Source organism: Nothobranchius furzeri, chromosome 5 (assembly GCF_043380555.1).
Source record: "Nothobranchius furzeri strain GRZ-AD chromosome 5, NfurGRZ-RIMD1, whole genome shotgun sequence".
NCBI lineage: Eukaryota > Metazoa > Chordata > Actinopteri > Cyprinodontiformes > Nothobranchiidae > Nothobranchius > Nothobranchius furzeri.
Window position 1 is genome coordinate 46,212,035 of NC_091745.1, and position 25,073 is coordinate 46,237,107.

A 25,073-nucleotide genomic window follows, 5' to 3' on the forward strand; every position below is an offset into this window, starting at 1 on the left:
TCATAACCAAGGGGTCACCAGTCAGTGACATTAACTGTCTACAACACTAGAGCTAGACAACTCCCATCCCCAAGTGCCAGCATGATTTAGTTGTATCCCTGCTCCAAGATACTTGATTTACCTGTTCAGCAGCTCATCAGGCTCAGCAGAAGCCTGTTAATCACCTGCTGATATAAATAAGGTATGTTGAAGCAGGGAAACAAATAAAATATGCCTCAACTTGGACCTGAAACTTGGTTGTGCTCAGGAACACAATATAATAAGTAACTGAAAAGAAAATATAGAAAAACACATAAAAGTGAATGTTTAATCCTGTTTTCTGTTATTTTTAATAAAAACATAATTTTTCAGATTTTATTTTGTAAAGGAGGAAGATGATATCATATTTTCTTCTCTCTGCTCCTTTTCACTCAGAGTTTTGTGTTGAAATGTACATTCTGTTTGTTTCCTCTTACATGAATGAAACAAAAAACTAAACAACAACTTTATTAAGATGATGCTGAAGTTGTTCGGCTAAACGTCTTTTATGAACGATTGTCTCACCAAACTGCTGAACTCCACTCGAGCTCTTACAGGAATAATTGCATCACTTCTGAGAAGAATATAAAAAAACAGCAACTTCTAAATCAAATAATCTGAATATAAAGTTTTCCCGTATTTGTATCCTTCACATCAGTCTATACCAATAAGGGATGAAGAATATGAAAAAACAGTGGACATTAATCAACATAACTGCAGGCCATTATAAGACAAATAGTCTTGCAGAAAAATCTATATTTACCGTTTATCACATTAAGTGCTTTAAGGCTTTACTGCAGTTTACTGAGCAAGTCTTCTCATGCTCTTCAGCTAATTTGCTGATTCTTTAGCATGCTCTATCAATGTCATTTATCAAACCACGACTTTGAGGAAACAAATAACTTTTGTCTTTCTCCTTGAAAATGTTGCATGCCTTTGATCCGCTACCCTGCATGATCGATTTCCTGTGAACCGTGAAAATGATTCCCTCCTTAATGAAGGCACAGTGAGCCAATCCCAAGTGCCGAAGTCCCTGAGCTGACCAGTAAACTTTAATGGGAAGTGATCGTAGAAAGGAGAATACGTTTAGGCATCTGCAGGCTTTAAAGTAACAGTAAGGCAGAAATAAAACAGCAAGAAAGCTCCTCTGGATTTCTGCACCTTTGATCATTACTATTCAATCCAATTTCCAATCTTTTCCTCCTCTCCTGTGCATTTCCCTCTAGAGACCCATTTTACTCCAAAAATTGAAAATTAGCCCCATGTCATTTATCTTTTCCTGTAATACAATAATAGGCAAAAGGGATGGGAAATGGGAATGCGGTAAATTTCAGGGAGAGGATTAGTCTGTAATTTTCTGTGATAGTCGTTCTGGTGCAAATTAAATATAGAAAACATGGTTTCTAATTCCTGAAAGACTCATTTGCTGAGATCAAGAAAATAAAAGGCTGCCAGTCTTGACCGTTTCCAGAGATTTTTTGTTTATTGTCTATTTTTGCTTGATGGTTGATTGTTTGAATGTGTTGCTTTGGAAGAAATAGGAGAAACATTATCTGAAAGGAGAAAAAAGAACAGATTTATCTGTTCACATGGAGTCTGATTGTTCTGCATTACACAAAGAAATGGAAGCAGTGGCTGTTCCGGTTTTCTACACTAAAAATACATCAGCTGGAGTTATAAAATAAATCATTTCTCTTGGAATGAACTCATGACTCTCACAGGAAAGCCCAACCTTACACTTCCTACATTGAGCTTCGTTTTCTAAACAAGTGAACCTGAAACCAGCAGTGTGATCTTAATGTGTGGCTTTTCTCTATTTATGCTTGACTAAGAAGTCCAGGTAAGTTAATCATGACCGCTCGGTGTTCTTATCTACAAACACCTTCTACTTATTAGCTTTTTTCTTAAAGCCACAGCAGAAAAAGTGCAGATGAAGTGAATGTTCTCAGTGAAAACAGAATCAAATGTTTATAAACAGCAACGATAAAACTGTCCAGTTTCTAGTCAGCTGTGAGAAAAAGGCCATTTCTATTTGATCTGCAGAAATAGTAAGGAGCAACATGTTGCATGTGGAAAGCAATGCTATCATATAATATGTTAAGAAACCCTGTATATGATTGGGGTAAAACAGTACATGTATTCATATTTCTATTTTGGTATTACGAAACATTCGGTTTGGTCTAGAAGCCTTTCGAGTTTCCATTCAGATGTATAACTGTGTTGCACACTTTAGACAGCAGCACATGTGGCTTAAACTAGACGGCTGCAGCTAATGTCCTGTTGCTGAGCAACTCTGATGACGCATAACAGAAGTAAAAAATGACACCCACCAGATGAGCCACCGCTGTCCACAGCAAGCAGGTATTTTCCAGCAGTACTTTCAGAAGACAATGTCGACAAGTTTATAGTTCTATCAAGATGTGGTCTTTGAAGACTGTTGGAAAACCATTTCAGGTGACTAACTCTTCAAATACCCTAACCCTACCCTAGCCTCTTGAAGATCATCAAGAGAATGCCAAGAGTGTGCAAAGTAGTAATCAGAGCAAAGGGTGCCTTTTTTGAAGAAAATAAAATATAAAACACGTCATTTGTTATATCACCTTTTTTGGTTAAGTACAGGACTTCTCATGTGTTCATTCATAGTTATGATGCCTTCAGTGAGAAGCTCCCAATGTAAATGGTCATGAAGATAAAGAGAACTAATTGAATGAGGTGTGTTCAAACCTTTGGGCTGTACTGTGTGTGTGTGTGTGTGTGTGTGTGTGTGTGTGTGTGTGTGTGTGTGTGTGTGTAAACATATATATATATATATATATATATATATATATATATATATACATATATACATATTTTTTCAGCTGAAGTTGTCTTTTGATTAAGTGTTTGATCCATTTTTTTACACTGGGAGATGTTTTTCAAATCTGTTTTTGAACTTTGTATCCAATATAAATGAAATTGGCTGACATAGTTATATTTTTTATTCGTTTTCAGTCGAATTGATGATGAAGAAACAACTGTGTAGATTTTCCATTTTGCACATGGCTCATTTTTTCCTTTTTACATGGACTGCACAAAGTTTGAACTGGTGTTTATTTCCTAATGCAAACATATTAAATCAATGTCGTCTTCTAAAGAACCAACAGTTCCACACTAGTCCAACAAAGGCTGAACTCACTTGTGCAGTTTGGAGCTGATCCGGACCAAGTGCCGTTTGCCAGGCACTGCCGTGTGGGCGACCCGGTGAGGAAATATCCCTCCATACAAGAATACACAATGGAGTGGGAGAAAGTGGTTCCATCCACGCGGAAAAGGCGTCCATGAGCGGGTGTGCTTGGGTTCCCGCACTGCACCGCTGCAGGAGAGAGGATGTGAAGGTCAGAGGTGTAAAACTGTAATGGATTTTCTATATCAGTGATTCACAATCTGAGAGATGAAAACCACAGAGGTGGCTAAAAGACCCCTTCTGGGCCTCTCAAGGTGACTGAACTGCTGAGAAACTCTGTTCTTCACGTTTCAAAGGAATATTAAGATACATTAGCGAAACAAAACTGCAGCTTCTTTTGATGACATACGTATTTGAGGTGTCGTGACTCGGTGTGATATCCACTCAACGAGAGGATTCAGTAAAAGACGAGTTTCTGATTTTGAGAGAGCTCTTTACATCACGAGAATCAACGTTGCACTTACTTCCAGAGAAGAGCCAAAACGGTAACGAACCAATAATCGATAAAGAATCAGAGCTTTATTGGGAGAGACTAATGAGCAGAGCTGGTGCAGCGCTGGTCTAAACCTCTCAGCAATATTGATGAGTCATCATTAAACAAAGCGAGGTCTCGTATTATCAAGTTAGCGGTAATGACATTTAGAGTCGTCTAAAAACAAAACGACTGCGAGGATAATTACGTTTTGCTTCTACGGCGTGAAAACTCAGAGATAAGTTTGAAGACTTTTGGAAAAAAAACGAGCTGGAAGAGACACTGGTCCTCGACTAAAGCTGCTTATTTATTTATTTATTTATTTATTTTTCAGAACAGATTTTCCCACGTTTCTCACTTCTCCTGCATAACATGTCTAATTACACACTGATCTGCTCTCTCAATCACCTAATTGCCTGGAAAATCTGAAATGGTGGTTCTTGCAGGAGACATACGCGCCGCTAGCACGGCGGTAATTTCTCATTTACCTCATATGCATTCGCACAAACGTGTCGGCATGCGAATACATTCCTCAGGCCCATACTGTACCTCAACATGCCGCAGGCCAAATACTCACATATACTGCAAATGCGCTCCGGATCTGTGTAGCGTACGGGTGCATGTGCGTGCATTTAACAGGAATCAAGTTCGGCAATCTTTTCAGATTCCCTCCTCAATAATTTAAGACAGACATGATGACAAAAACAGACCTTGGTGGCCATGTGAGAGGTTATCAAGCTGAATATTCACAGTGACTGCTATCAGTAGATTGTAAAAAGACCCTGAATAATGGATGGATGAGCTTTAACACTATACAGGGCATTAAATCACAGACAGGCAGCAATGAAACTCATTCAGGCTCCAGTGAATTTCTGCCCCGCTCCCTCCTGAGTTGGAAAGATGGTTAAAATAATCTTTAAATCAGGGTTTCAGCTGGGAGATGGAGGGATGAAGAGCCCGGGGCGGAGAGATGTGAGGTAAGAAAGAGAACGGGAGAGAAAGGAAGAGCAGCAATGAGGGCGTGATACAGGGAGGGACTGATGGAAAAGTGGATAGGGGATGGATTCACAGATCGACGGCAGGATTAAGGCAAAGAGAAATCAAAGGAGCAGCGTTGGAAAAGGGAGATAATGAAGACGGGAAACAAGGGAGACACTACAGAGTGATTCAGAGGGAGTGAAAAGTGCTCTGGTATATTAAAAATGACACTGGCATCATTCCAAGCTGGCGAAGAGTAAGTAGAGGAGAGGAGGAGCAGTCAAACATGTGCCTCAATATCCGGTTGACCCTTGGGGGGTAATTTATGCAAGATGTGGAGCTGGCCTTCAGTGAGCTGATATCCAAAATGATTCATTCATCTCAATCCTCAAAGAGTGGCTTTAGGTGTCTGGAATGAATACGTCTGTTTTTGGGTTTCTGTAGGAGATAGTCACAGCACCACGAGCTGGCAGAAAGTACCAGACTACAGCAGAGAGGCATTAATCCATCTGGTGAAGTAGTGTGTTTATGATCTTTTTTAATATCATTTGTTTATGTGCTAGAATGCAGCCAATATGCTGCAGACAAATGTTTGTGTTTATATTGGATCTGGGTGCAGTTGGAATTCTTTATAAGCCACACAGCGGATGTGAATTCTGGTTCCACACCAAAACATTTTGCTTTCTCTTTTTGGAGAGAAACATGTAAATGTTCTCATGATGTCATCAATATTTGATCACTCTCAGCTTCTTCAGCTGATCAGCTGATCGTATTCAGTCAGGTGTAACCTCAAGCATGTATAGAAGTCATTTTTATGCCTAACTGAAAAAATAAGTCACCGCTTAACATGAGACGTCTGAAACAGTTTAGATCTAAACACCACAGAGGTTTTTAGAGATTTCTCCTCACGTTTGCAGAAGGGCTGCTTGCCCGACCAGGTCCCATTGGGGAAGCAGATCCTCTCCGCCGAGCCGTACAGCGTGTGTCCCACTGCACAGGTGAAACGCACCTTGCTGCGCACTTTAAAGTTCCCCACTTCCCTGCTGGCATGGGCAGGTGTGCCAGGATCCCCACAGGTGCCCACAGAGTCGCCTGCAACAGAAGATAACCAAACACGGAGCAATGAAGACCAGACAATGAAGATGCCACCTGCTTAAACCGTCGTGTTCTCAGAAGGATCCTTTTGAATTGGGATGGCAGTGGCTCAGTTCGTGCTGTCGCTGCTCGCCAGGCAGATGGAAAACACAGGAAGTGCTTTGGCTTAAACTTTTGAGTCCTTCAGAAAGTAGAGCTAGAACACAAAATGCACCGATGAGCAGGTCTGGAGCCCATTTCTTTCTTTTTTAGACTTTGGGAATGCTAAGGTTAAAAGGACTCCTATAAGTAAAGAACATTTACCATTTGTCACCGTGCCAACAACCTGGCTGAGCACTACTTTCTGATGCCAGAAGCTTTCTGACCATTAAACCAGCAAGGACAGCATTAAAAAGCAACCAGCTGTGAGTTTGAAGAAATTATGAAACCAGTTTGACCTCTGGGGCTACCGATGAACGCCTTTTCATTGTCCTGAACTATCCCCGCTGTCTCTCATTCTGTGCAGGAACTTGGAGCACGGTCAGTATCATCATGCTTGTCGCTGTAACCATCAGTTAAAAAGATGCTGCGCCTTGTTTGTGTTATTGGGTCTGTCTCTTATGTGTGAAGGAAATAGGACATCTCTTTTTCAGCCGTGGGAAAAGAGAAATAAAGAAAGACTACAGGTATGGAATCAGGCCAGTGCAGTTCTCTGTTGAAGATCTGATGTTGTGAGCTAAACTGAGTGATTTGCTAGTCAGGATGGGGTCTTTGGGGTCGGGGAGTTTCTTTGAAGAGACATTCTCAGAGCAGGGGAGGACGAGCAAACGCCACAACGCAAAACATCAACCAACATTCATTGCTGCAGCTCGTGCTTCCCATCCCTCTTACAAACAAAAATGAGATGAAAAATAAAGTGCTGCAGTATCCGAGGCACAGATACAGATATAAATATTCAAATGTATATTAAAATAGAAAATCTTTGTGAGGGATTTGTTCTTTATTGGCTTTGAGATTCTGTTTCTCGAGCTGCACACTAACCCCCGTGCATGCCTCCCCTCGGGTTAACCGCTGTGCACTGAGCTGCAGACGGCTGCTGTAATACTGCACGTGTTGACAAAGTCTTACAGCACAAACACAAACCTCATATCATCTGCACACATCCCACAGCTCATGTGTCTACAAACTGCATTTGTCAGGTCAATGACTCACAGCTGAAGCAGATAAGTTAGCATGCAGCTGCAGTTGGCGCGCGTGTGTGTGTGTGTGTGTGTGTGTGTGTGTGTGTGTGTGTGCGTGCGTGTGTGTGTGTGTGTGTGTGTGTGTGTGTGTGTGTGTGTGTGTGTGTGTGTGTGTGTGTGTGTGTGTGTGTGTGTGTGTGTGTGTGGCCGTGAGAGACCTGACATCTCCCAGCATGTGCATGCATACATTAGGCTGGACTGGTGCATTATGTGTATTGTACCTGGAAGTGTTTTGTCTTCTTTTCTAACAGCAGATTAGACTTTTTTTGATCGCTAAATCTTCTTGAGCTGATGCGACGTGTGTGCTGACAGCTATGATGTCACTAATTGGGACAGTGGTTGGATTTGGATTAGATTTAACTCCACGTCCATTCTACAGGGTTCCTTTCATAGTGAGGACATAATAAGGCACTAAACTCAGCCATACACCAGATGAGGACAAAAGGGGAGCCGTCTCAAGCACCGTCTTACTAATTAACAAGAGAGGACAGATGAGCAGATGGACCAAAGCATGAAAAGCTGCATGGATGAGAGATGCTGCTTGATGCCAGGTTGGACTTCTGGGGAATTCTTCATCCAATTTCTGCTGCTGGTGATGAATATTCTCAAAAATTTATTTTCATAGTGCCTAATTGTGCTAAAATATTTACGGGGGGCTGAGTGGAGGTCTTGAGTTCCTCCTCGTTTCTGTATATTGTACTTTCAAAAGGACAAGTTTACATGTCATCCATTCAAGTGGTCTGAAGAGAACAAGGCTTTCTAAAGAAACGTCTCCCCATTGGCTGCTTTTAAACTAATACTGAGTCCAACGCCTGATCTTGTGTAGAATAAAAAAGCTATTTTTTTATTCCAAGCCAAAAAACGCTGGCCAATGAATCACTCTGGCAATAAAATAAACTACTACTGCTGGTTCTTCTGGATATTGGGTTGAATGAGTGAATGATTGTTAAGCACCTTAGGGGTTTGTGGAACCTTAGGAAGGTGCTATACAAATACAGGCCATTTACTAAATATTAAATGCAAGTTGGAAGAGCTGAAGGCTGTCGGTCAAACTCCCAGGCCAAAATGAACGTCACTGTAGTTTTTGCAGCATTCAATGATTCAAATAGGACACACAAATAATATAAAACAACCCATTTATGCACTATTGTGTGTGATAAATATGAAACAATCTGAATGTGAAATTCATACTTAAGTCTGGAGCTGCCTCTATATTCATCCATGAAACACTTAAAGCTTCTTTCCAGAGTCTTTCTCTTATCCGATGGCACCATCTAGTGGCTGACAAGCATTTCACACATAAAGTCTGTCACTCAGTTTTTTTAAGATGGCGACTTCACATTTCTGTCTATATATGTGCTTCTGTAGCCGACAACAGAGCTAAAACACGTTTTACGAGTATTGTTCTCAAGTCATGTTGTGTTCTCATATATATTTATATTTTAGAGACTCGATTGTCTGTGAAAAGTTCATCAACTCTGCAGCAGCCAAGGTATTCCTTAAATTTTAAGCAAGTAAGCGGTAGTCTAACGCTATTGGCTAGTTCTGGTCGGCGCTCAGTTTCCTATTGCATGGAGCTCTGCAGGGCAGGGGGCGTGGTTAGCAAAAAAGACGTATTGCTTACATTTTATCACAGTACATGATAAGATGATCGCTTTTGCGGATTTCTGAAAAATCATACATAATTTCTGAAAGGGGAAAACTCAGGAAATCTGCCTTAAGGGAGGTAATTTAAAGTTTAGTTTTGTCAGATATTTCTGCAGCTTCGACACTATTGATCACAGCACTTTAATTAACAGACACAGTGACTCTGTGGGGAAACCAAACTGTTCTAGACTGGTATAGGTCAAACATCTCTAACAGAAGTTTCAGTGTCTATATTAACCAAATCATGTCAGATTCTACCAATCTGTCCTGCGGGGTACCCCAAGGATCTGTTTTGGGCCCACTCCTGTTTTTGCTCTGTCTGTCTGTCTGCCTCTATCTATCTATCTATCTATCTATCTATCTATCTATCTATCTATCTATCTATCTATCTATCTATCTATCATCTATCTATCATCTATCTATCATCTATCTATCTATCTATCTATCTATCTATCTATCTATCTATCTATCTATCTATCTATCTATCTATCTATCTATCTATCTATCTATCTATCTATCTATCTATCTATCTATCTATCTATCTATCTATCTATCTATCTATCTATCTATCTATCTATCTATCTATCTATCTATCTATCTATCTATCATCTATCTATCTATCTATCTATCTATCTATCTATCTATCTATCTATCTATCTATCTATCTATCTATCTATCTATCTATCTATCTATCTCTGTCTGTCTGTCTGTCTGTCTCTGTCTGTCTGTCTGTCTGTCTCTGTCTGTCTCTGTCTGTCTGTCTGTCTGTCTGTCTGTCGTCTGTCTGTCGTCTGTCTATTTATCTATCTATCTATCTATCTATCTATCTATCTATCTATCTATCTATCTATCTATCTATCTATCTATCTATCTATCTATCTATCTATCTATCTATCTATCTATCTATCTATCTATCTATCTATCTATCTATCTATCTATCTATCTATCTATCTATCTATCTATCTATCTATCTATCTATCTATCTATCTATCTATCTATCTATCTGTCTGTCTGTCTGTCTGTCTGTCTGTCTGTCTGTCTGTCTCTGTCTGTGTCTGTCTGTCTGTCTGTCTGTCTGTCTGTCTGTCTGTCGTCTATCTATCTATCTATCTATCTATCTATCTATCTATCTATCTATCTATCTATCTATCTATCTATCTATCTATCTATCTATCTATCTATCTATCTATCTATCTATCTATCTATCTATCTATCTATCTATCTATCTATCTATCTATCTATCTATCTATCTATCTATCTATCTATCTATCTATCAGACTTAGGGGAAACCGTAGCGAGAACGTACTATTGGACCATATAGCAGTAATTGAATGGTATGAATGGCTTGCTAAAGATCATCCAGAAGGACCACTTGGTCGCCTGATTAATGATATTGGTGCTTTATTGATAAAGGTGTTTTTTGTCTAAATAATAAAGGCTCTTTTTGTTTCAAATCTTCTTGTGTTTATTCCTTTGGTAAGAATTTGTAGTGTCAGAACCCAAGTCCCCAAGCCAGCCTCTCCCAGCTAGCCGATCTCCACCATGGACCACATCTCCCAGCATGCCCCTCGTGGGGATTCCCTCCACGTCACACCTACGTCACTAACCGCAACTATATACAGAAGTCGCCTCCCCAGCTCACCACTCAGTCAGCGTTTCTTCAGATCCATGATCAGAGTTTCCAATCAACCGATCCATCTTACGAACTATCCGCTCACAGTAAGTGTTCTTACTTACTTCTGGAAAACCCAGCATTTCCGTGTCACTTCATTGATGGTCGAGTGCTCGGGGATTCCTAGATTAAATCGTGAGCCAGCATTTCACCGATGCTATCACTTCCAAGTCTGTGAAACCACGCTCTCTACAAGCTCAACTCCCGAATCCAGCCGACCAGTCTGACATGTAGATGTTATCCAAGAGATTAGTTTACTGTAAAATATTGTTAGGATGTATTGCTGTTTGTGTTTTGTTTTCTGTGACCAGTTATGTATCATTTTACACTAGAGTTGGGTAACAAAAGTGTGTATGTAATATGCTACACCTAAAAACCCTTTATAAATCTATTTGTTGAACTATGATTGATTATTAAAACATTTTCAAGCCGTGAAGTGTTCACACTTTACATTAGGGAAGCAGAAAATATGAATAGAGTGTTTATAAATGTTTACATGTCATTTATTAAAGTTTATGAAGGCTACAAATGATTTTTACAGCATGTAAAAGTGATGAGGTGTTCACACTTTACATTAAGCAAAACAAAAAGTCTTAATAGATTGTTTATAGATGTTTACATGTTATTTATTAATGTTTCTGAAGGCTATAAATGATTATTACAAGATGTAAAAGTGATGAGGATTTTACACTTTACATTATGGCAAACAAAAAGTCTTTATAGAGTGTTTATAGATGTTTACATGTCATTTATTAATGTTTCTGAAGGCTATAAATGATTATTACAGCATCTATAAGTGATGAGGTGTAGCCAAATTTTAAAAACGTGATTTGGAACTGTGAGAATCAAAAGGTTTACAGTAAAATGCAAATGCTGACCAGTTGTTATGACTGATTATAAGATAGACATCTTCAGACATGATGGAATGACCCGTTCATCTTTGAGAAGTTTGCTGGTAAGTCTTACGTCTGTCCCCCTGGTGTGACGTGCCCAGACCACTTCAGCAGGAAGGCGTCCAGCAGGCATCCTGGCCAGATGCCCATGGGGGAGAGCCCAGCCACCCCGAGGAGGAGGATCATTTAAGACGTTTGTATTTAAGAAAATTAATAACCTGAAAAGGGTTTATAAAGGCTTTGCATTTCACTAATACTGAAATGAGGAAAATGTTCAAAATTGATTTACAAATGACTCCATGATCATTTAAATGTTTAGTAAATCATTTATAATCATTTAGTTAAGCATGTATAATTCGATGCTTCCTCCTAATCCTTTGCAACTGATGACAATTGTGACCGCAGAGGGTTATACATAATCTATAAAGCATTTGCTAATATGTTGTTGATCATTTGTAAATGTTTCATTGACCATTACCTAATCATTTATAAACATCATTACACCTGTTTGTAAATGTTTTGTACATCATTACCTAATACTTTGCAAATGATCTATTAATGACATACTAAACACTTACAGATGCTTTATAACAAAACATCACTGTGTGTCTCATAAAAGTGTGTGGTTAAAGTATTGAACATGGAATTCCAGGGAAAAGGACTAACATATCAGTTTGATGGGTCTGATTTATATTGATAAACTTCATTTTTTGAGAAAAAACACATTAATCACGTTCAGATTATAAAACCATAGTGCACTAGAGTTATTCTCAGTACATATGATCAGGATAAACTCACGGGGAAACTGTTTTAGTCCTACAGCAACATTTAATTCAGTTTAAAGAAACGTAGATTAAAAGCATAATCTGTAGTTCTCTGGACCTTTAACCTCGTCCAGAATTCAAAACTAGATCAGTCAATATTACGTTTGAGAATCCCGATTCAGGCACTGAAGCAAAAACTCTGCTTATCTTTGTTGAAGTCAACACATTCTCACACCCAAAGCGTCAAAATATGACGTGTGTGACCAAGCCTCAATATATGACGATTCGGGGTGCCCCAGGGTGTCAGGAGACAACGATCAGGGACACGCAGGAACATGTGGCTCTGCTGGCGTCAGTGTTTGACGCCCGCGGTCACACGGACATTATTCAACTATTTTACCTTCTCCTCACCCCAATCCTAACCTTGTGACCTTAAGGTTAGGATTGAGGTGAGGGGAAGGTTAAGTAGTTCACAAGTTCACAAGTCGTTCTAATGGCCGTCTCAGCACCAGCGTCGGATATTGAAGCTCTGGGACGCTGCGTCATCAATGTGTCCCTGATCGTCATCTCTTGACGCGCTGGGGCATCCCGAATCGTCAAATATTGACACTTTGTCATACGCGTCATATTTTGATGCTTTGGGTGTGAGAATGCGTTGCGTTTTATAAAATAATAAAAAAAAATTTGCAGGTATTTAAAAGTAAGTTGTTTTGTTCTTTGTAACATTTCTGTTACGTGTAGACACACCTCTTGAGTTTAGGAGGCTTTTTATATCTGAATGATGCATAGGTCAATGATAAGTGGCTTAATTATACATTATAGATGACAATGGCACAAGAACTGGACTAAAACTGAGCAAAAAAAAAAAAAAACGAATAAACACTTTGACTTTCAGAAAAACCAAAGGGCTTTTACTCAAGACTCATTTAAAAATAATTGAAGATAGTTTGGCTTCTTGGAATCTAATTTTACAAAAATGAGAAATTGATTTTAGCTTTAACACTGAGTGACAATCTTTAAATGTTAGAAAACGTGTCAGAAAACAGAATAAAAGAGAAAAGCAAAGGTGAATCTAAACTGCTCATTTCACTTAATGGATCAGCAACACTTGAGACACGTATGCTAATGTGGCAGAAAACTGAAAGCCAGCAGCAAAGATGAACACTTGCAGTAATTTAAGTCTCCAGACATTTTCAGCACCACAACTTTGCTCTCTTCTCGTACGCAACCACTCGGCTCCAGCTGTGCGGTGATTCCAGTCGCTCCTGTAACTGTAGCAGATGTTTACTGACAAGAGTGAATTCAGAAAGTCTCATGAGCGAGTGATTTACAGTGGGTTCTTCTCTTCCTCATATGCTGCTTGCTTCATAGTTAATCACGAGCACCGATGCAGTATAATCCTCAAAAATGATGAACATCAATAACAATAATCTGAATCTTACAATGAAAAAAATATATTTGGTTTATTATGTCTGACTACAAATGAAATGTTTGATTTGAAAAATGTGAGATAATTATTAAGCTCATATTTGCAAAATGCAAATATGAGCAAATCAAATTCCTTTGTGTTAATAAATTAGACAATTATTAGGATTAAATCCAAAACTCAGATGAACAGATTCTTCAATTAGTTCAATATGTAAACAGCTTTGGGCCGCTGTCAGTTTAAATGTGTGGGAGTGGATTCATACGGGCTTTTCCTTTGAACACGATCAGTTTATGTTGATTTGTGTTACACTGAATTAATCAAATACTATTAATCTGTCATTTCACATTTTTATTCCCCGACATGAAGCAGAATCCAGTGCTGTGAGAAATTATTCCTTCTCCTAACATAGAGGCCCCAGTTTTGTTTTAATGTTTAAGATCAGCAAACACACATCTGTATCAAAGATAACCTTGATAAATTCAAGATTTGGTTGATTTCATTTATTGGGGTGGGGGTGTGTGGGTGTGTGGGTGGGGGGTAATATTCTAACCCGCCTACATGGAAAAGCAGCCTCACCTTTGGTACAGTGGGACGCCGAGATCAGATCCATCAGGCCTTGTTAACGCCAGACCTGGAGATTTAAGAAATCTCCCCAGGTGAACTGGCAGCCTTGGCTTTTAACCCCTTAAATGTCCAGGTTTAATGAACCCAATGGGGTTTTGTCCCATGGGACATGGGTTATGGGTCGTTAACCGAAAAGAACAGAAAGGCCAATATCACATTTCAGAAAAAAAAAATAACTGCTAATAAATATTTATCTAAGCATATATATATATATATATATATATATATATATATATATATATATATATATATATATATATATATATATATATATATATATATATGTCTTGATAATTCGCAATATTTTTGTGAAAATGTTCTGTGAGCTGAGGAGAAAAAAGTGGAACATTTTAAAGTCTGGAGTCAACCTAACTCAGCATTTCAGAGATATATTATCACACCATCAGTCAAACATGGTGGTGGTGGTGTGATGGTCTGGGGCTGGTCTGGGTCCAGTTACTTGCTGTAACAGATGGACCCATCACATCTGCTCCCTTTCAGAAAATTGTGGAAGAGAAAACCTTTGACCTTAAATGTTGGGAAACAATGTGACAGAATTTTGAAATATGTTAGAAGCAGTTATCAAATTAAAACGCATTTTGGTTATTTTTCTTCTTGCTTGTTTTTGATATTTAAATTTGTTTTCTGATGCAAAATATTTAAGCGTGACAAAATGCAGAAACACAAGCAATCTGTAAAGGGCAAACACTTTTTCACTCTTTTGCCTTAAATTAGATGCAGCAGAGCCCATTTTGGTGGGAAAGAAACAGCTTAGAGTAAACTACAGAATGAGATATTATGTGTAATTGCTCATCGCTATTTTAAGAAAGACTCATCTGTCAAAACAGCAGGATGTTGATCTAATCATCTCAATATCAGATTCCTAATTAGTTTTTAAACCTAAGCAGTAAGTGATAAAAAAATAACTACATTACAGAGCTGCTCATATTTTTACTTCAGGCACACACTCACTCCCTCTACCCTCTTGTTCGCATCACAGAGAGATGTTGGTTCAGACGGTGAGGCGTGTGCGACTTTGGAATAAGAGCAGAGGAGGAGCCTGCAGTGTGCTCCAGTCACCTGACTTTCTGACTGGCTACACGTCACAACTGACAGGCAGCAAGATTGTTTGTCACCAAAAAGATCATCATTTAAACTAAAAACAATAAATTATATCGTAGCTATAGGCACCAGGAATGTGTAAGTAGTCTCCCACTAGAAAAGCAGTTCTGAAACGCTGAAGCTTGGCCTTCACAACACATCTAGGGAGCCCCATGGTGTCTGACATTTACAACATATTCCACCTCCATCGTTTATCCAAACCCACAAGTATTTAATTGGACCTATTTGCAGAGGCTAAATCAACAATGAAAGCCATCTTCCATTTGAGAAAAGTGATGCTATGATAGAACAGATAAACTTTCCAACATTGTTTGAGTGGGAGGTAAATAGAAAAGTGTCATTGCTCAGAGCAGAAGATGGCCCGAAGAAGCCATTTGCTGTGTGTAGACATCACATCGTGACACGAGGATTCACCTCTGATACGTTCAGAGGGTCTTCTGGAGGATGAAACCACATTGATTTGACTTTACTTTCCTTTGACATCAATGAGCCTTTGAATGTCAGTCATGAGCCAAAAAAGTAAGGCCAACCCGGACTGGGTGATGGATGTGGGCCTGTGCCAGTCTCTCTTCCCTGCTGCCTAACTACTTTCACGCTGTCTGAGTGAATACGACGTAGCAGAGATAGGTAGAAAGTTTGAAAATAAGAAGGGAAAAAACACAAGTCCTTGTGCAAACATTACTTTTGCTTCAGTAAGTTTAACAAACCATGTGAACATTCAGGAAAAAATAATCCATTTAAATCGTCAGGACTGCTTAAGTGTGATGAGAAAAGAGAAGCATGGAGGGATTAAGGAGAAGTTTTCAGTTCACCACTCGGAGACACTTTTGCTTTTCTTTTCTTGGAAATCAGTTATGACAAAGACAGTCTGGGAGTAAGAGACTTGTTTTGTTTCTTTTTCTAATACTAATTTAGGTCTTTTAGCACAGAGCAGAACTTACTCCCACAAACATCTACATTTTAAAGTTAGCTGTATGAAAACCACACCTGACTGCAACTAAAAGAAAAGAGCTTGAGTTATATTTTGGCACCAGCTCACCCTTAGTTGTATTTTAAAGAATCATCAGCCAAATGCAAATGCGTGAGATAAAGCACAAGAGTGCCTGCTTGAATGTGTTCTGTTTCTGAGTAGACCTGTGGATAATAAAAGGTCAAATACTTTGGGACCAAGCAGCTATCAGAAATAAAAATATTAAAATAAAAAAAACTTCCACAAGCTCCACTGGGGCCATACTTGTGTAGTGTTAATGAACTACATATCTAGGAATTAAAGGCTGTTGCTATCAGCTTATGTTTTAATTCCTGAGAATGATAGAAGTAAATTGCCTTGGTTTGCTGAGAGCACTGGTAGTATATTTTTAATGCCAACACACTCAGGAGTGACACCATTTTGGTCTGCTAGTTGTGTTTTTTTATATTCTCCTCACAAATGGTTTGTGGTGTTAAGCTTCTCTCAAGTTTAGTGGTCCAACCAGTTGATCACCACAATAACTCATCCTTAGAGTCTAGACTTTGGTGCACTGCTGAGTTTGTATAAAGTAAGATTAATGCCAGTTAGCTAAACCTTATTTGGGAACAGTAAAACCAACAATTACAACTTTTTGATAGCAACAGCAGCTGAAAAAGCCTTGAAATTGGATGCATTGTCAGTGAAATCATTATGGCAAACCCTAACCCTATGGCATCTTATCAAACACTTACATTTCCCTGATTATTTTTTTACACAAACTTATTATTAGTTGTATTTGCCACAAATATTGGAGGATAATAAATGATCTGTCATAATAAACCACATAGCCTTACTTGTGGTCTCATGTTATCCTATTAAAAACTAACAAACAAACAAAAAATATATACAGGTAGGACATTATTTTCTTTGCAATTTTTTAGAAAATTTCTGGCAGTTAGAATTCTGATATACTGTTGTAATATAAATATACATATAAATAAGTTATAATTAAAATTATATCAAACATGTATGGTTTATAAGTATTTTTAACTTCAGGTCAAATGTACTCATATTTTTATTACATCTCCCTTGGTCGTTTCTAGTAGGAATGAATGCCTTCTAGGATGTACTCTGGTCCTCTGATTGGCTAACAGCAACACAAGTCTACCATTGACCCTGCTCACTCTGCTATGCTGATGTTGTATCTCCACAAATAACCTGCAGCTGTGCTGGCCACTTCCAGGAGGACAGAGGGGAAGAGTCGCATCTTTGACGCTGTCCAGGGTGCTGAATCATGCAAGACCAGGAGCGGGAGCTTTACGGAGCAAAGTGCAGCAGTAACAATGCTGAACTCCAGCTGAGGGGAGTTCTGCTGTGAGGTGGAGTTACTAATGCTAATGGTTAGTTTCTACTAGCCCAGATGTTTTCTGTTGTTTCCTGGACACAAAACGAACCACAACCTTCCCCGTCGTTAGTCAAGATGAGTGAGTCCATGAATGTTAAGTGACAGTGTAACGTAGATCTGTCAGGCTTTTCTAATCCTAGAGTAACACTAATGCAGGAGATAGGTGTAGGAGACTATTATTTTAAACTTTAGCTTTTTTATTTCGTTAGTTATTTTTTCAGTCTCTTTTTCCAGACCATTCCAGTTCTAGCATCAATATGACACAGGAACTAAAACAGGCTCTACCAAACGGTTGATCAGAAGATCAAAGTTAATGAGATGACTTTAAATCAGGCAAGAGTTTGTAGATATTGAGCAGATGCAGCAGCTGAGAATAGTTCACAGCACCTCCACAGACTTTGAACAGATTGTGCAACATGTTGTGGAATAGCATGAAATTGTGCATCATGTTCTTTACAAGATTTTAACAAAACTGTGATTTCTACACAATGTGATCTTGGATTGAGATTTTTAAATATATTTAATGCTAAAGGTGCCATAGAAGTGGCTGTTCATGTTTTGTTTTTGAGTGGATGATTTCTAACTACCAAATGTAACCAAACATGGAGTTCATATTTTATTACTATTAAACTTCTGTTTTTCCATGAATGTACTCTTTTAAAAACATAAGCTACTTTAAAAAACTTTAAACAGTATAAGACTAATGTCACAGCTTAAGCAACAACAGTTATGTGCAGGAGAATGTTTCATGTGTGCCTGTGCTTGTGTGTGTGTGTGTGTGTGTGTGTGTGTGTGTGTGTGTGTGTGTGTGTGTGTGTGTGTGTGTGTGTGTGTGTGTGTGTGTGTGTGTGTGTGTGTGTGTGTACCTGAGCAGTGAGGCAGAGGACCAGTCCAGTGACCATTCAGCTGACAAGTGAGTGATGAGTCTCCGATAAGCAGACGATCTCCGAGGCAGGAATATCGCACCGTGGCTCCAAACGTGAACTTCTCCCCCATCATTGCTGCATTGGGGGGTGTTCCCGGGTGACCACAGTCCACCTCTAGATGGGAGAGCAGGAAGAGGATTACAAGAGAAAAAGAGCTCACTTCTGTTTGCCTCAGCCCACTCAACAGAAAAGACCTCCAACATTTTAGAAATAAAAACCCAGTTTTCTATTTAATAAATTCTTCTTTCCTTTATCATTTTACCTCATTTTAATAAATTACACACAGTTTAATCTAGATTTTAATAAAAGTTCTGTCAAATTTTGCAAATAGCAGTCCAATAAACTGCTCTGAACTTTGAATTCGATAAAGAGATGTTTAAATTAAAAGAGCTATTTGAGTGCATTTTCATATGAGACACTCTGATTTATGATCTAGACCCGAGGCCTTTCACATCATCACAGTGATATAAATAACATATGGATGGGTCATTAAATCGTCAAGTTGATGCTTTAATTTGAGTTGGGTTGCTTTAATATCAGGCTCATTTTAGGGGAGAAAAAGTCATTTGACATCTTGTTCAAAGTTGCTACTTCAAAACTAGTTGGACAAGAATAACTGAGATGACAAATTAATGTTTTTAGGAAGTCATATGCAGTTAGGCTGTCTGAAGTCTTTGTATAATTTTAGAGTGATGGTGACTCTTATGCTGTCAGTGTATCTTTAGTCTCTTCTTAGACGTGTGGGCTGTAGCTGAGTCAGGCTCAGATCAGTCACTGATGTAGACACTCAGATTTTCAACATCTTCACCCTGAAAAGCTCTGCGGTTGCCTCAGATCATCTGTCTAAGGTCATATTCCACACGAATGAAAATATATCATTACATGAGATCAGAGAAGTGTTTGCCCCCGTATACCTCCAAGCTACTCTACTATTTCTGTCTGCAGATGGTGGGTTTAGTTCTGCTTCATCTGTGCAGTGTTTCTGTTGCCTGATCCTCGTTCTTTATTTTTTCTTTGCTAACAATTCAGGCTCTCCAGGAATCCCATCTATTTAATATGCTTTATTATTCTGGTTATTATCTCTCTGTGCCAACGAACTTAGTTAAAACAACTCAAAACATCTAAAAAGGGCCATGCGTCTGCTCTTCCTAACCTAAATAAGGCACAAAGGCAGTTTGTTGTTTTAGTTCCAAGGAGGTGACAATAAAGCAGGCACTTGTCACTTTATAGCTGAATCCATCTTTTGCCTTCATCAAAATGAAGAACAAAATCTGAAAGTCAAAAATATGATGGCAGATTAAAATCCCACTGATGGCTCCGTCAGTGTCAGTCGTGTCCTGGGGCGAGACTCTCTGCCTGCTGGTGGTGGTCAGAGGGACCGGTGGCATCTGTGCTCGGCAGTTTTGCTTCTGTCAGCGCGCCCCAGGGAAGCTGTGGCTATGATGTAGCTCATCATCATCGGTGTAAGTGATTCACTATAGTGTATACTGCTCCAGAGTCGTCTAAGAAAGAAGCTTTACAAATGCAGGTCATGTTTCATTTAACACTCATGTTCTGATCAAGTGGGTGAAAACAGGAAGAACCTACGTGTTCTGTGTTAAATCCTGGGGCCTACTCGAGGCGTGTGTTACGCTTGTGATGCATCCTTGTTCTGTATTTGTGCATGTGTGGGAGGATCTTTAGTGATGTCAGTGTGTATGTTTCTCGCATTGCATCACAGTATTGTGTGGCAAGAAACAACGCGTTTCGCCTGTAGTTCGGTAATTTAGGATTTTTGGAGGAGGAGTCAGCGAAGCAGATGGATCATTCTCGCTGTGTGGTTGATAGTTGGGCCTGTGGGAAGCTTGATTTAATGTTTTATTGGAACTTCATCCATAAAAGACTGCAAAATATGACAGAGATGATAGGAATGTTCTCTGATGAAAGCCTGCACTCCTGCAGCAATGGACAGTTTGTGAGGCTCCTTTAGTTCACGGTAAGTCCTTGTGACTATGTATTTGTTAATTAGAGAAGATGTTTTTGAAAACATTCAACTTCATGTATTTTTTAATCCACAGTCGTGATTTTGTTTTAGCGTTCTGATTCAGGCGTCTCAACCTACGATCATTATAATAATAAATAAAGAAATAAATAAGGACACTGGTTTAATAAGACTTACCCGGCTTTGCAGTTGCTGTGAAGATTTATCAGTTTCTTTTGGCCATCGCCCACAGGTGATGTAAATAACGCTGTGGCTAACTGAGCTAACTGCTGCTATTAGCATAATCACAGCTTTCTATTTTCAGAAGAGACCGGCTCAACTTTCCTTAAGACAAAATAATTGTAGGCCTCCAGACGTTTGAAAGTCTTTAATTTTTCATGAGTGAAGGGTCCAGCTGTTTAATAGGACTAAATGTCTCCCCAGCAGATTTGTGAAAAAACACCGGCGAATCGGTCGAGCACGCTCAAGCAAAGCCCTTTACATCATGAGCAGCATGTCCTGTCGGAGTTCAGAGAGTAAAGAGCAGCAAAGCATTTGTGGGCCGGCCTGGATGCTCTGCTGATGGACTTCCTGACTGGTTTTCATTAGCGTGAACTTGTTTCCTTTATTTCTAATGTGAGTGTTGCACATGGTTTTAAATGAATGACAATAGTTGGATTAGAGTCAGGATGTGGACCTAACATCTAAGGCTGGTTTCCTTCCATTTCTGTTTGTTTAGAACATAGTTGTAGTGGTTCAGGATCGTGCTGTGGGTTCGTTTTGATCGTTGAAATGAGCTTATTTGTAATACTGTTGTTTTTATTGTGTGACAATTATGCTTTTGTTATGATGAGTGCCTAGGTGTGACTTGTTTTTATGCTGCCTTCCTGGACCGGGTCACTCTTAGAACCTGTTTTTCACATCTGAAGAAAGCTTTCGATACAGTAAACCATGATGTATTGATGAGAAAAATGGAAAAATATGGTTTCAGGGGTATAGTTTTGGACTGGATAAAAAGTTATTTATCAAATAGACAACAATATGTGCAAATAAATCAACATAAATCAGGACTAAGAGAGATACAATGTGGGGTACCTCAAGGATCAGTCTTAGGACCTAAACTATTCATAATGTACATAAAAGACATTTGTAGGGTTTCACAAGTATTGAAGTTTGTATTGTTTGCAGATGACACAAATGTTTTTTGCTCGGGTGTGGAATTGCAACAGGTCCTGGATGTGGTCACACAGGAAATAAATAAATTAAAAAATGGTTTGATGTAAATAAACTGTCACTAAATTTAGAGAAAACAAAATTTATGTTGTTTGGTAATGAAAGTAGATACAATGAATTAGATATAGTAATTAATAATGTAAAAATTGAGAGAGTATATGAAATAAAATTTCTTGGGGTGGTCATAGACAGCAGGATCTGTTGGAAGCCACACATCAAATATGTTAGGGGGAAGCTTGCACGGGGCATTGCTATATTGGGGAAAGCTAAGTATATTTTTAATCAGAAAGCACTTTATATATTATACAATACGATGCTACTGCCATATTTGAGCTATTGTGTAGAGGTCTGGGGAAACACGTACAAAAGTAATTTACAAACAATAATGACAATGCAGAAAAGGGCTATCAGATTAATAACAAATGCAGGATATTTGGATCACACAAATGAACTTTTTATTAAAACACGGACAATGAAGTTCCAGGACTTGGTTAAATACAAAACAGCACAAATAATGTATAAAGTAAGAAATAAATTAATGCCGGATAAAATACAGAAACTGTTCACAGAGAGAGAAGGAGGATATAACCTGAGAGGGACACTAAACTTAAAGATACATAAGTTTAGAACAACATTAAAACAGATGTGTATCACAATAATAGGGGTTAAATTATGGAACAATTTAGAAGAAGAAATCAAAGTAAGTACAAATATAAATGTGTTTAAAATGAATTATAAAAAACATATTCTGAACAAGTATATAGTGGAAAATAGATGATTTATGTGGGTGTCCTTTATTCCAAGGAAAAGTAAATTGTATCAATTGTAAAAAGATGTTTTTTTTCTTTTTTTGTTTTTTTCCATATAATTTGGTGGGTTTTTTTGGTGACTTGTACCATTTTGTTTGTTTTAATGTAGGTTTTGTGTTAGATTTAAGTAAACAAGTAAAATGACTTGTATAAAGGGGTAGGGATATATAAGTTTCCACTTCAGCCTACTCCTTTTCAAACACAGATGGGATGATATGTATTTTTTCTGTTTGTGGTACTTTTTAAAAAATTATGTATGTTTTCTTTGTTTGAAATAAACTAAACTAAAACTTACCTAAAAATATAAAATGGAAAAAGGAATTTGGAACAAAAAAATGCATTCTTGACATGAATGTGTGTGAATAGTGTGAATACTCCACTTAAGTGCTGCAGTTACAACAAAGGTAAGAAACTGTGTCTTTGTGACCTCAAAAGACCTAAATCTTGTAATTTCATCAACTTAGTCTAATAATGAAAATCAGGATTTGCTAACCAGAACCAAGCTGTCACTGATGCCTGGAGCAGTTCATAAACATCTGAGACCAACACTCTTGTGAATCTGTTTAATTAATATCACATTGGATTAAATAGATGGTGCGCAACAGCTCTCTAGCATGAAATTAAGCACTCTTAGAGCTTGTGTGCAGAAAAAAAGGCTTTACTTTAGATCATTTCACCAGAAATAGGTCATTACTGTTGGCAGACTCGTACATTATTAGAATGCACAATTTAGCAGGTGTTTGGGTGCAGCATTAGAAACCCAAACACACCCCTGCTGTACACACGTGGCAGTAGTAATGATCTAAGTTTTGAAAGGGCATTAGCCACGTCCTCAGCAACCGGTGCAGCTGCAGCTAAAATGTGGGCAAAACCCACAAGAGGATCCGGTACAGCAAAGACACCCTCAGCCACAACTTTGAAAAGTTTGACATGAAAACCAGCAACACACAAACAAGTTGAAGCAGAATTAGGAATAAACACGTAGAAACAGTAAAACTATGCAGTAAAATCAGCAGAGTCCACCTTACCAATGCATTCTGGGAGAGGTTTGTCCCAGTATCCCGTCGGCTGACAGGTGAGCACAGATGAGCCGAACAGGTAATATCCAGGGTTGCAGTCGTAGAAGACAACACTGCCGAATGTGAAGTTCCCATGTTCAATTTTACTCTCCCGAATGGAATTGGCAGGAATGCCGGGATCGGTGCAGTTAACGACTGTGTGCAAAACATCGAGAAGAGACCTTGTGTTAGTTCCTCATGTGGTCGAAAACTACTAGAAAGAGCTAAACATTTATCATTAACTATAATAATAATAGTAATTTTTATTAATCTTAATAGCTGCAAATATGTACCATTTAAATATGGACTTCCTTTTATAACATTTGCAAATACATTGATTAAATGACTCCTCCTTGAACCGTCACCTTATCGTGGTGGAGGAGTTTGAGTGCCCTAATGATCCTAGGAGCTATGTTGTCTGGGGCACTTAGTGCCCCTGGTAGGGTCTCCCATGACAAATTGGTCTTAGGTGAAGGGTGAGACAAAGAACGGTTCGAAGGATCTTTCATGGCGGTTAAAATGAAGAGTCGGAGTACCCGGCCCGGAGGGTTACCGGGGTCCCACCCTGGAGCCAGGCCTGGGGTTGGGGCCCGTGAGCGAGCGCCTGGTGGCCGGGCTTTCGCCCATGGGGCCCGGCCGGGCCCAGCCCGAACCGGATACATGGGCTCGTCCAACTGTGGACCCACCACCCGCAGGAGGAACATGAAGGGTCCGGTGCAATGCGAATCGGGTGGCAGACCAAGGCGGGAGCCTTGGCGGTCCAATCCCCGGACAAGAAAACTAGTTTTTGGGACATGGAACGTCACCTCGCTGGCGGGGAAGGAGCCGGAGCTTGTGGCAGAGGTTGAGCGGTACCGGCTAGATATAGTCGGACTCACCTCGACACATTGCATTGGCTCTGGAACCCGAGACCTGGAGAGGGGTTGGACACTCTACTTTGCTGGAGTTGCTCCGGGTGAGAGGCGGAGGGCTGGGGTTGGCTTTTTGTTAGCTCCGAGACTCTCTGCCTGTGTGTTGGGGTTTACCCCGGGGGACAAGAGGGTAGCTTCCTTGCGCCTTCGGGTCGGGGAACGGGTCCTGACTGTTGTTTGTGCTTATGGGCCAAATATCAGTTCAGAGTACCCACCCTTTTTGGAGTCCCTGGGACGAGTGCTAGATAGTGCTCCATCAGGGGACTCCATTGTCCTGCTGGGGGACTTCAATGCTCACGTGGGCAATGACAGCTTGACCTGGAGGGGTGTGATTGGGAGGAACGGCCCACCTAATCTGAACTCGAGCGGTGTTTTGTTATTGGACTTCTGTGCAAGCCGCAGTTTGGCCATAACGAACACCATGTTCGAACATAAGGATGCCCACCGGTACACTTGGTACCAGGGCAGCCTAGGTCACAGGTCGATGATAGATTTTGTAGTCGTATCATCTGACCTGCGGCCGTATGTTTTGGACACCCGAGTGAAGAGAGGGGCGGAGCTGTCAACTGATCACCACCTGGTGGTGAGTTGGATCAGATGGCAAGGGAACATGCCGCGTAGACCTGGCAGACCCAAACGCATAGTGAGGGTCTGCTGGGAACGCC

General features: G+C 39.5%; 1 protein-coding gene across 6 annotated transcripts in view; it reads right to left on the bottom strand.

Moving 5' to 3' along the window:
* Positions 1-25,073, bottom strand: part of LOC107378702 (CUB and sushi domain-containing protein 3) — a 434,947-nt gene that overhangs the window by 85,454 nt on the left and 324,420 nt on the right. For all 6 annotated transcript variants that reach the window (XM_070550820.1, XM_070550818.1, XM_070550816.1 and 3 more), the window contains 4 exons: positions 23,468-23,653; positions 18,378-18,551; positions 5,601-5,783; positions 3,194-3,370 (listed from right to left, as the gene is read on the bottom strand). In XM_070550820.1, coding sequence (XP_070406921.1) covers positions 3,194-3,370; positions 5,601-5,783; positions 18,378-18,551; positions 23,468-23,653 — 720 coding nt within the window. The remainder of the gene's footprint in view (positions 1-3,193; positions 3,371-5,600; positions 5,784-18,377; positions 18,552-23,467; positions 23,654-25,073) is intronic.